The sequence below is a fragment of the Acomys russatus genome, chromosome 19 (assembly GCF_903995435.1).
Source record: "Acomys russatus chromosome 19, mAcoRus1.1, whole genome shotgun sequence".
Taxonomy (NCBI): domain Eukaryota; kingdom Metazoa; phylum Chordata; class Mammalia; order Rodentia; family Muridae; genus Acomys; species Acomys russatus.
In genome coordinates, this window is record NC_067155.1 from 55,220,046 (window position 1) to 55,233,029 (window position 12,984).

Genomic DNA, 12,984 nt, shown 5'->3' on the forward strand with positions numbered 1-12,984 from the left:
AAACCTTGTCTTGAAAAACAAACAAACAAAAAAATCAATAAGCAAGAGAACAACCTATAATAAGGCATATTAGCAAAAACCAATCAATATTCAAGCAATGGTCAGCATGACCTGATTATTATTTCTTTTTGTTTGTTTGTTTTTTGTTTTTGTTTTTTCAAGACAGGGCTTCTCTGTGTAGCTTTGGCTGTCCTGGCCTCGCATTGTAGACCAGACTGGTCTCGAACTCACAGACATCCACCTGCCTCTGCCTCCCAAGTGCTGGGATTAAAGGTGTGTGCCACCACCACCCGGCGACCTGATTATTATTTCTTAAACAATACTTGGGAAAGTTTAATCATAAATTCCCCTGGGCTCAAACCATTGTATTAACATGATTGTCATAGTAACATAGCTTGAAACTATCTATCTGTCTTCTATCTAACATCTATCTACTATCTATTATCTATAATCTCTCTACTATCTAACTTCTATGTAAAACCTACTTATTTTTTAATCTACTATCTATCTATCTATCTATCTATCTATCTATCTATCTATCTATCTACCTATCTATCTATGGGAGACTTACTAGAATGACTTACAGGCTGTGGTCATTAATCTAAAAGATAGATGCCTATGAATGAAAGTCCAAGAATTCAGCAGTTGCCCAGTCCCCCATGTTGGATGTCTCAGCTGGTCTTCCCTATATGCCAGAACCCTGAAGAAGTAGAAGGCTCCAATGCCAGTGAAGGGATGGACTTGCCTTGAGGGTGAGAGCAAGCAGACAACAACAAGAGCCTCTTCCTTCCATGTCCTCTACATAGGCCACCAACTGAAGATGTGGCCCAGATTAGAGGTATGTCTTCCCACCTCAAAGATCTGGATTAGAGATGCACTGTCCTACTTTAAATGATCTAACTAAGCAAAAAATCACTCACAGGTGTGTCCTGCCACTTTTGGGTTTTAGTTAATTCCAGGTGTAGTCAAGTTGACAAGCATGAATAGTCATTAAAAAAAAAAAAAAGACAAAAAGAATAGCCACCAAAGAAGGTAAGTGCAGGTCAGGTGTGGTGGTGCATGCCTTTAATCCCAGCACTTGGGAGGCAGAGGCAGGCGGATCTCTGTGTGTTTGAGGCCAGCCTGGTCTATAAAGTGAGTTCAGGACAGCCAAGGCTACACAGAGAAATCTTGTTTCGGAAAACAAAACAAACAAACAAACAAACAAACAAAAAGATGGTAAGTGCTTTAACCTTGAAGCCATCTCTCCAGCTCATGCTTTTTTATGTTCTGAGACAGTATCTTGTTATGTAGCCTTAGCTAGAAGGATACTTAGTAAATAGCCCAGGCTAGCCTCAAACTCTCAGCAACCTTTCTGTCTTAGCCCTGTGAAGGAGAGATAAACATGTTTTTGGTTAGATCCCCAGTGTGGCATGAGGAACAGACTTGTGAGAGAAGAGGTGATTTTTATCCCCTTAGAAGTAGAACCACTTTGTGGGGGAGCTTGGCTGTTACCAAATGAAAAACATCCTTGAATAAATTCTGAGAGGAGATATAAATGTGAGCCCAAAACAGGAGGCATGGTCGTTGGAGACTTGGGATTGGGTGGCTGGTCATGGCTGGCTTTTGAGAACCGCTCCAGTGAAGGCTTCTGGGCTCTGGGCTCTAGCTGAGGTTTGGGTTCCAGTTGCCCCAGGTTCCAGCAGAAGAAATCCTGCTGATGGTGCCAGGACAGTCGTTCCTGCGTTCCTGGGAACTGATACCCAGAGGGTTTAATTTTTGTGTTCTTTAATCTTCTTTTTCTTAGGCTTATGCTAGTTGGGTTATAAGGGAGGTATGCTCATTTGATATGTTCAAAATAAAATATAATTGTTAAGAAAATTGAGCCTACAGCCCTGAGTGTTGGGATCTCAGGCATGTGTTGCCTATGCAGCTTAAAATAACCATTTTCTCTTTCTTTCTTTCTTTCTTTCTTTCTTTCTTTCTTTCTTTCTTTTTCTTTTCTTTTTGTTTTTTTGACATAGGGTGTCTGTGTTTAGCTGTGCCTGGAAATCACTCCAAAGACCAGGCTGGCCTCAAACTCAGAGATCTGCTTGCCTCTGCCTTCCAAGCACTGGGATTAGAGGTGTGTCCCACCACTGCCCCATTGAAAAAAAAAAATTAAATAATTTATTACACTCATTTGTGTGTGTGTGTGTGTGTGTGTGTGTGTGTGTGAGTTTGAGTGTGTGAATCTTGTACACTCATGCCAGGGCACGTGTGGCAGTCAAAGGACAATTTACCTTTTAGTCCCAGCATTTGTGAGGCAGAGGCTGGAGGATCTCTGTGAGTTCGAAGCCAGCCTGGTCTACAAAGTGAGTCCAGGACAGCCAAGGCTACACAGAGAAACCCTGTCTCAAGGAAAAAAAAAAGACAACTTGCGCAGGGCGTGGTGGCGCACACCTTTAATCCCAGCACTCGGGAGGCAGAGGCAGGCGGATCGCTGTGAGTTCGAGGCCAGCCTGGTCTACAAAGTGAGTCCAGGATGGCCAAGGCTACACAGAGAAACCCTGTCTCGAAAAACCAAAAAAAAAAAAAAAAAAAAACAACTTGCAGAAGTCAGCTCTTTTCCTTGCTTGATCCATCTTGGTGGTCGTCAAACACCTTTTCTCTATTTTATTTTATTTTTTTAAAACACCGTTTCTTTAAATGAATATATTTGAACTTGTCATAAACTGGTCACTGTGACAGGCTCAGGGCATGTGTAGTGGAAGTAGGCAATGACCTCGCCATTCTAGGAGTTTGTGGTCTGAGGGAAGGCACAGAAAGTTTAGCCCCAGTGACACTGAAGTGTGTTAGGGGATGATAGAGGCTTGGGCAAGCATCCCCCGAGGCCACAGGATGATAGAGGCTTGGGCAAGCATCCCCCGAGGCCACAGGATGATAGAGGCTTGGGCAAGCATCCCCCGAGGCCACAGGATGATAGAGGCTTGGGCAAGCATCCCCCGAGGCCACAGGATGATAGAGGCTTGGGCAAGCATCCCCCGAGGCCACAGGATGATAGAGGCTTGGGCAAGCATCCCCCGAGGCCACAGGATGATAGAGGCTTGGGCAAGCATCCCCCGAGGCCACAGGAAGAGGTTTTTACTTATTTCTGGAAAGTGGTCAAGGCGTGTGTCCAGAGTGTTAACTCTACTTGGTACTGCCTGACAATTAGGTTTCTAGCTGGTCAAAGGTTTGAAGAGTATTTCAAAGCAGGCAGTGGTGGCTTACACAGACCAGGTAGGCCTCGAACTCACAGAAATCCACCTGCCTGCCTCCAGAGTGATTGCCCGGCTATGATTATTAATCTATATTTTAAAAAGAGAGATGGCTCAGAGGTTAAGAGCACTGCCTGCTCTTCCAAGGGTCCTGAGTTCAGTTCCCAGAAACCACATGGTGGCTCACCACCATCTACAATGAGATCTGGTGCTCTCTTCTGGCCTGCAGGTGTACATGCAGGGAAAACTCTGTATACCTAATAAATAAATTAAAAAAATATTCCACTGGGTTTGGTGATGCATGTGTATTGGTGCCTGTGTGGACAGAACATCACCCATGTGGAAGTCAAAGGACAATTTTCAGAAACTCTCATCTTCAGCCATGAAACTTCATTTCCCTGAGTATAAGCCAAAGCTACATAAATAGCCTATAGGATTGAGTGCCATGATTACCCTCTCCTCCCCTTTGTCTGTCAGTCTGTCTATCTTTTTTTGTTTTGTTTTTTTGAGACAAGGTTTCTCTGTGTAGCCTTGGCTGTCCTGGAACTCACTCTGTAGACTAGGATGGCCTGGAACTCAGAAATCCACCTGCCTGTGACTCCCAAGTGCTGGGATTAAAGTCATGGGCCACTTTTGCCTGGCTGTCTAACTTTTAAGACAAGGTCTTTTTTTTTTTTTTTTTTTTTTGTAGTACTGGTTGCCTAGAACTTTCCCTGTAGATAGACCAAACCGGTCTTGAACTCATAGAGATCCTCTTTCCTCTGCCTCTTTTTCCTGAATGCTGGGATTAAAGGCTCAGCCTGCCATGCCTGGGCATCCCTTTTGTTTTTAAATAGTGGACATTGGGTGTAAGGCCCAATGCATACAAGGCAAATAGTCTACCACCGAGCTATATCCTCAGTTGCCAGTCAGGTATGGGGGTTCCTGGGATGAGGGTCCTCAAAGACTTGGTGGGCAAGGAGTCGGCAGTGACAAACAGAGACAAACACAGAGGCAGTTTGAATCCAAGTGTATTTTCAGGCAAGCAGTCTAGATTATTATACACATTTTGAAAAAGGGAGTGTTTTGTGGTTACATTTTCCATGGAGTAGATTCAAGGGGGTCAGTAAAGCAATTAGGCTTCTAGAATACACAGTACAAAGTACATAGTAATAACATCATTGTTTCTAAGTCATTCACTTGGCACAGGCAGATATTACATTCTCAGGTTGAGCCAGGGGCTGGAGACAGTCCTCCGTAAGATTAACTTTTTGCTGTTAGTTAATGTCGACACATTTTCCCCATTGATGACTACCCATCCATCCCCTCCCTCACACACTCCTGTGTAGGGGAGAGGTGGACGAGGTGTAGCAGCCAATCTATAGGGTCCTCTATATCTAGGAGGACACCAGCGACTGCCCTTCAATACATATGCCAGGCCACATGGAGTTTTGTATTGTGGGAATTAAAATTCCGCTTTTACTTTCACTCTTGTCCAAGTTACCTTTTCCTTGAATGGGCTCTGCCTTTGCTAAAGACCCTTCATTTAATTGGGGGGATTTTTCTTTTTTCCTTTTTTTTTTTTTTTTGAGACAAGGTTTCTCTGTGTAGACTTGGCTGTCCTGAACTCCCTTTGTCCAGGACAGCAAAGGCTACACAGAGAGACCCTGTCTTGAAATACTCTCCCAAGGAAAAAATTCTCCATTGTTTTATTATTCTTAAGAACTTTCAGGATGACTAATAATAAATTAGGCGCATTTGGAGGAGGCGTCTCATTCTGCAGTTTCCAGGCTGGCCCTTTGTCCAGTTCACCTCCTGGTACCGTGTCCCTGTCACCTTGTTGCCTTGACTATGTGTGAGAAGAATAATAGAGCAAACAAGCAGGCATACCAGGAAGCAGGCCACTATCAACACTCCCAGGGAAAGAACACCATGGCCTTTTCTAGGAGACTTTCCCTTTTGGCGTTGTCACCTCAGGTCCTCGGCACAGCATTGTCACGCAGACTCTACTGGAGATGACGTGGCACTCAGTCTCATTTCTACCTTCCCCTCTGTTTTGTTTCGTTTGGTTGAGATAGGGTTTCTCTGTGTAGCCCTGGCTGTCCTGGAACTCACTATAGAGACCAGGCTGGTCTTGAACTCTCAGAAAGCCACCTGCCTCTGCCTCCTCAGTGCTGAGATTAAAGGCATAGATTGCTGTGCCTGGCTTTCCCCTTTTCTAAGCTCAGTTCCTTCTGTTCCTTCGCCGTTCCACTTTACAAAGAGCCCTTTTCAGTCTTATAGGAGACAACCTCTGCCTCAGGATCTTTGAAATGGCCTCTTTGTTTGAATTGATATTCTTCTAAATTATCTCAGCAGATTGCTCCTTTACAGACTAGTGTTCAACTGTCATTTCAGTGGAACCTACACTACCACTTAAAATGTGGTACGGGTGGTTGGGGGTGGGAGGGGGCAGCAAGTTGGCTCAATAGTTAAAGGTGCATTCAGCACAGGGCTACTGACCTGAGTTAGGTGTAAGTGAACGCCTAGGGTATACATATGCTTATTTAAGGCTTTATGCCTCTTCTTTTGCTCAGGAAACTGGCTTGTCTCTAAAACGGGGTGCATTTCCTCGGGAGACAGGTAACGGCCTAGCCTACCCATCAGGCGCCACAGAGCCTAGAAAAGGACATTAAGAACTGTATAATCTTGTTTTGATTTTGATTAAATAATGATTGTATGGTCTTTGGTAATGGTAATATTATACTTCCTTTTTTGAAAGAGGTCAAAATAAAACAGACCTGGATGAAAAGGAGACTACTGACTTAAGTCAGTCTATATGTACATGAATTCAAACTACAGAACAAGCCTCCCTTGTTCTTTGCATCCTGCACTCCTTATGCATTTATAGTTTTAGAATTGTATAATGCTTGTGAGAAATTATATAATTTCAGAATTAAAGTACCAGACACGGATGCTGGATCAGACCTGACAGGATTCATCCTCCAGCATCCTGAGATGCTGACATCCTGTCATCCTGTGCTCTTTTTTTTTTTTAAACATTTATTTATTTATTATGTATACAGCGCTCTGTCGGCACGCACACCTGCAGGCCAGAAGAGGGCGCCAGATCACAGTATAGATGGTTGTGAGCCACCACGGGGTTGCTAGGAATTGAACTCATGACCTCTGTAAGAGCAGTTAGTGCTCTTAACCTCCGAGTCATCTCTCCAGCCCCCTATCCTGCGTTCTTTGTGTACCACCCACAAGTGATTCGGTTGCTGTTTGTCATCAGAACAGAACATCTCCCAGGACAGCTTTGGAGAAAGCTCCTGATTCCAATTGGTTCAGCATTTCAGACCGTCCCACACAGACCTTTTATTAAGCCTGAATTTCTCAACAGTTAGAGACTGGACCACAAATGTCATCTCATCTTGTTTAACCATTTTTCTAGTTTTATTTGGGCCCCTGTATGGGTATTATTCGTCCCAAAGCAGCCTGAAGAAGCCTTAAAAAGAAAGTGCCATCCCATTTCCCTTAAAAGGGGGCTGAGTAGGGTTTTGGGCTATGGATGTTTATCTTCATTGGGAATTGGTTGTGCTATTATTGGTTTTATTCGGAAGAGAAGAGGTTGGACTCAGGGATTTTTCTCTGAGATCATAGAAGTATATAGGAATGATGGGACAAAAGGTGGATTATTGAATCTACTCTTCAACTTAAGGCCTTGATTGTTACTCACAAAGCTATTTTTTATTTATTTTTAAAAAAAGATTACTTATTTATTTTATGTATGTATACAAGTGCTCTCTATCTGCATGTACACCTGCAGGCCAGAAGAGGGCATCAGATCACTTTATAGATGGTTGTGAGCCACCATGTAGTTGCCGGGAATTGAACTCAGGACCTCTGGAAGAGCAGCCAGTACTCTTAACCACTGAGCTATCTCTCCAGCTGCCACAAAGCTATTTCTAATGCATTGGTATTGAATACTAGAGAGTGATGTAAAATAAGTTTATTTTTAATTCATTGTACTATTCAGTTTTATCACAAGACTATACAGCCTAGGTTTAATAGACAGATAAGTAAAATATTTAGATTAAATCTTCAAAAACCCCAGAGACTTACAGAATATGGCATTTAAAGACATTTTATTTGTTTTGAGGATTCTTTGAAAATGAGACAGGTTGACTCCTGGCAACACCCAGCCTGTCTCAAAGAAGGTAATGAGCATTGAAGAACCTCCTTATGGAGATGGCTTCGGATGTGGCAAACAAGCCACTGGGCAAAAATGTCCTTGTTTTCTGCCACAGACAGAATTATGCCTGAAATGGGCAAGCTTGGATGCAGGTGGAGTTGACAGCCAAACTCTGCCAAGACAGGGTAAGCAAGTCCTCAATAGTCCCTGCTTCACAAATATGTCTGTCAGATAAAGTAGCCCAGAAGGCTGAAGGTGATGCTCCGACATGTTAAAGAGTTTCAAGTGACTCTGTCATTTTTTTTTCATTTTGGAAGCTGCTAACCTGCACTTCCTATTTACTCAGCTAATTAATTTTATTCCTTCTCAAGTCTCTGATGGGGTTGAAGACAGCGAAACATTATAACGTGACTATAACGATTGTTTTGTGGTTCTTGTGTGTGTATTTGTATATTGGTGTAATGATATAAATGTATAGGTAAAAGGTTTTTTTTATTTTTTTTTATTTATTTATTTTTGGTTTTTCAAGACAGGGTTTCTCTGTGTAGCCTTGGCCATCCTGGACTCACTTTGTAGACCAGGCTGGCCTCGAACTCACAGTGATCCGCCTGCCTCTGCCTCCCGAGTGCTGGGATTAAAGGCGTGTGCCACCACGCCCGGCTGGTTTTTTTTTTTTTTAATTAGACTAAAAAGGGGAATTGTGGAGGAATGCGCTGAGCAGATGTATCAACCATCAATAAAGTGCTGTTTAGCCAATCAGCTGGGCAGAAGGACAGGGAGTGGAAGGCGGGACCTCCTGGAGGGGAGCGAGGAGGTTGGTCAGTTGAAGAGATGGTTGACTGGGGAGGAAGAAAAGGGAAGAATGGCCTGTGGAGCATCATAGTAGCAAATGCTTGGGGTATATGTATTATATATCAGTTTAGAGTAGTTTGTTTACCATAGTTTAGGAATAGATTTGTATTAGTTTAGATTCTGCCCAGCGGTGTGCTAGCAGCTTTAAAGTACACTTCAGACTCTGTGTCTTTATTTAGCAATTTTAGGCTGAACCAATACTTTTTTAATGTAACAGTTAGATCCCTGGAATCAACTCTAAAGGTGTTCTCTGACCTCCACACAGACACATGCTGAGGCATGTACATGCCCAGATGCTCCCCTCAATTAATAGTAATAAATGAAATTAAAGAAATGATCATATCCAGGCAGGGTGGCACATGTCTTTAATTCTAGTACTCAGGAGGTGGAGGCAGGAGGATCTCTGAATTTGAGGCCAGCTTGGCCTATAGAGCGAGTTCCAGGCCTATCCAGAGAAAAACCTTGTCCTCCCCAAAAAACAAAATCAAATAATTAAAAAATGATCATGCTGTTAGCTCTTTTCCAGAGATTTTGCTTTCCCTTATATCCACAGCCAATTGCAATCTGAAGCCATTATTTGGAAAATTCCAGAAATAGCTCAATTATTAAAAAAAAAAAAAAACCTGTGTGTGTGTGTGTGTGTCTGTCTGTCTGTGTGCAGGTGCTTGAAGCTGCTCATGGGTACAGAAGATGGCAACTGACCCCTGGGAGCCGGAGTTAAGATAGTGATGAACCACCCTGGGTATGTGCTGGGATGTGAACCCTGGTCCTCTGCAGGAGCAGCTAGCTCTTATCTGCTGATCCATCTGTTCAGCTTCCAGCTCATCAGTTTTATAATTTCATTCTTCATCAAGATGCAGTTGTTCAAGAAAACTTCATTTATCTAACAAAGTGCCCCCCTCCCAATTGTAGTGTACTGGTACCAACAATTTGGATATTTGAAAGAGAGCTTATGAAGTGTTCCTTTTAAGTGAAAAGGTAAAATTTCATAGGAAAAAAATAATTTGCCAGGATTGTATAAAACTGCGAAAAGGGTGAAATTTGTGCTAATTTTACTTCAAGCTATAAAAGCTATGGCCATGGTGCATAGGTTGTTTCTTTCTTTTCTTTTTCTTTCTTTCTTTCTTTCTTTTTTTTTTTTTTTTTTTTTTTTTTGATTTTTCGATACAGGGTCTCTCTGTGTTAGCCTTGGCTGTCCTGGACTCGCTTTGTAGACCAGGCTGGCCTCGAACTCACAGTGATCCGCCTGCCTCTGCCTCCCGAGTGCTGGGATTAAAGGTGTGTGCCACCACTGCCTGGCGGTTGTTTCTTAAAAACAAACACAACTAAAAAAAGAATCAACGGGAGAGGCTGGCCAGATGGCTCAGCAGCAAAGAGCACTTTTTGTAGAGGTCTTAAGTTTGGTTCCCAGTTCCCATATGGTGGCTCACGACTGCCATAACTCCAGTTCCAGGGGCTGTTGCTCTCTTCAGGGCACCAGGCACGCATGCAGTGCACATACCTAAAGGAAAGCCAGCTACTAACACGCTAAGATTAAAAATAATAAAAAAGGAAAAACCCCGCCCCTCCTCCCTTTGACAGAGTCTCTCTCTACATAACTGTCCTCGGATTTACAATATACACCAGGCTGGCCGCGGAGTCACAGTGATACACCTGCTCTGCCTCCCTAGTGCTGGGGTTAAAGGCGTACTCCACCTTTCCCGGCAAAAGGAATAAATTACAAAACATTATGTGTGCATGTATGGGTATGTGCACGTGAGTGCAGTGCCCGCGGTGGCAGAAGAGGGCAGCGGATCCCCTAGAGCTGAACTTACAGCAGGTTGTGTTGGGAACCGAACTCGGGATTCTCCTAAAGGGCAGAGATCGCTATTGACCGCTGAGCCGCCTCCCCATCCCTGCTTGTTTGTTTCTTTTCACTTGTGCGCTGGACACGTATGGTATACTAGCACCGGTGTACCGCATCCGAATCTCCAACATGCACAGGTGTGTGGCTGTACACTTAAAGAAGAGGGAAACCCCCGGCCATTGAGGGGGGGCGGGGGAGGGGGGCCTGGCAAACAGGAAGCAGGAAGTGGTGGCGGCGGCGCACGTGTTGACGTCACTCCGGCGCCAGCGGCAAGGGGCGGGGGCGAAGGCGGAGCGAGCCGGGCGGCGGGGCGGCCGCGCAGTGTCCGGGATCCAGGCCTGGCAGGGGCTGTGCGCGCGGCTGGCCGGCTCAGCCAGCACCGGTGTCGGCTCCCGAGTGGGGCCTCGCTCGGCTCCCCCCATGTGACGGCACCCCGTGGAGCCTGAGCGAGCAGCGGGTCCGTGCGGAGCCGGAGGCGGGAGGAACATGACATCGCGGAGGTGAGCCGCCTGCAGGGGCCGGGCCGCGGCCTGGGTCCCCGCCGCCTCCGTGCTGCGTGGCCGCTGAGGGCTACACCGGGTCTCCTTGTCCGCCCGGCGTTCCCGCCGCTACCGCCCCGCCCGCAGGTCCCCATTCATTTCCTGCCTCCCCGAGTTCCTGCTCCCGCGGCCCGGGATGCCCGTGGAGTCACTCGCGGCCCGGCTGGCCGCCGCATTCCTGACCCATTGCCTCATGAGCGTCGCCTCCCGGGGATTCCGAAATAACCCCGCGCGCTCGGGGAGGCGCCTGGGTCACCGCGGAGCCTTCACGCGGGACCCTTTCAGGTGCCCCCTTTCCGTGTGTCTTCACCCTCTCCTCCAAGTGCCAAAAGTGGGAAAACTGACGCTGTCTGCAGCCGCTGGGAGTGTGATCTTTGCTTTGAAAGGTGGGAGGGAAGGGAATCTTACCTGGTCGTGGAATTCTTCCCTCCGGTTCCCGTTTTACGGGTGTGGAAATTGAGGTTCCGAAGTAACGCGCTCGTGACAGGACAGGGTTTGAAGCTAAGGTCGGGAGGAAGATTAGTGAGTTAATGGGCTTCTTTGAAACTTCAGGATAACAAGACTCAATTGCCGACATTGACTTTGCTCTTACTAGAAGCCAGCTTAACGCATTTTGTACCGCAGTGGTATGAGGTCAGTGGTGGTCTCACCTCCTAAACACCAGCAAATTGAGTTTTCAGAATTAAGTGCATTGTCGTATGTTACCCTTGTATGTGGTGGAGACAGAATCTCAAAGTTAATTACCATGTTGCCGTTATTGTTCTCTAACTGTCGCTAATTATTTGTAAGCTATAATTTTGTTGCTAAACACTAGTGTGACCTCTGGTTTTATAATAAGGATGGTGCTGTTTTGTACCTCTCCCAGGCCACTCTCACACTTGTCCCATTGTCTGTTCTTTTCCATGACGATTCAGTTTTATGGCCACCAACTGAGACATTTGAAAAAATGGTTTCAAGCTGTTGGCATGTAGTTGAACAGGAGCCCTTTCAAAATATTAGCTCCTCAGAAATACACCTGAGTGATATTACTTCATGGTTCAGGATCCAAAAATGGAGAGGAAAAAGGAAGAAAGAAAGAAAGAGAGAAAGAAAGAAAGAAAGAAAGGAAACTGTAAACTTGTAGGAAAGGAATGTCTTGGACAGGTCACTTGGCACGTGCTTGCAGGTCCGGGTAATACCTCACTGTATTTCAGCAGAACAGTGTATGGCTTCGCATGTTCCATTCTTCAGGGAGTTTTAAAATAACACAGTTGTCTAGTCTTTAATCTGCCAAATAGTCATTCAGCCTATTGTCTGCACTTCCAGATTAGTAAGGATCTGCTGTTTTAGGAGACAGAAAGCTGGCGTTGGGGGTGGGGAGCAGGGCGAGGAGTAATGGACTCTGCATTGTCTAGCCTCTTGGTGGAGAAGCAGAGCAGTGTGGGCACAGCCTCAGTAGTAAGTGGTCCAGATGACAGTTTGGAATAGAGTTGTGCCTTCTCCTCAGCCCTGGTGCTTTTTTCACCTGTTACAGAGAAGCAGATGCTCCCTGAAGACTCACGTTGTGGAACCCAAGGCCCAGAAAGTGCCTGTTGTGGTGTTATTTTTAAGCAGCGAGGTTGATGGACTGCAACAGAGCCTCACTCTTGCTGTCTTGGCCAGGTTAGCCTCCAGCTTACAGTCCCTATATACCGCAGCCTCCTAAGGTGCTGGCATTGCAGGCTGGATCACTAAAGGGTTTTGTTTTATTTAGTTTTAAAATCAGCTTTATTGGGATGGAGTTGCAACTGATTCAGCTGACAGTTTGATAAACCTTGACTTCTGTGTGCACTTGGGAGATCATCACAGCAGTCAAGATAGGGGAGCTATCCACCACTCTTGGTGAAGTTTCCTCAGCACTCTCTTACCAGTCCTTTGTTCTCCACAGCTCTGTTATTATCATTAGTTTGCATTTCATAGAATTTTATATTAATGGCATTAGACAGATAGGGACTTATTTTTGGGGGGTTTTCAAGACAAAGTTTTTCTGCTTAGCCTTGGCTGTGCTGGATTCCCTTTGTAGGGTAGGCTGGCCTTGAACTCACAGCAGTCCACCTGCCTCTGCCTCCTGAGTGCTGGGATATGGACTCTTTATTTCGGTGGGGGAAGAAACCTGATTTTTTTTTTTTATTATTGAAGGTTCCCCCCCCCCTTTTCACATGAATTTATTCATTGTGTGTGGGCCCATGTCATTTGTACATCAGAGGATGACGTGTGGGAATCAGCTCTCTCTACCACACAGGTTCCAGGGATTGAATTTAGGTTGTCAGGTGTGGTGACCTCTGCCACCACATCCGTGCATAACATAGGTATTTAGAGACTCGTCCACAGGGTGTGTCTGACAGTTTCATTACTTGT

General features: G+C 45.3%; 1 protein-coding gene across 2 annotated transcripts in view; it reads left to right on the top strand.

The window, feature by feature from the left end:
- Positions 1–10,364: 10,364 nt before the first annotated feature.
- Positions 10,365–12,984, top strand: part of Ptpn11 (protein tyrosine phosphatase non-receptor type 11) — a 62,270-nt gene continuing 59,650 nt past the window's right edge. For both annotated transcript variants that reach the window (XM_051161581.1, XM_051161582.1), the window contains exon 1: positions 10,365–10,569. In XM_051161581.1, the coding sequence (XP_051017538.1) occupies positions 10,556–10,569 (14 nt within the window). In that variant the 5' untranslated portion in view covers positions 10,365–10,555. The remainder of the gene's footprint in view (positions 10,570–12,984) is intronic.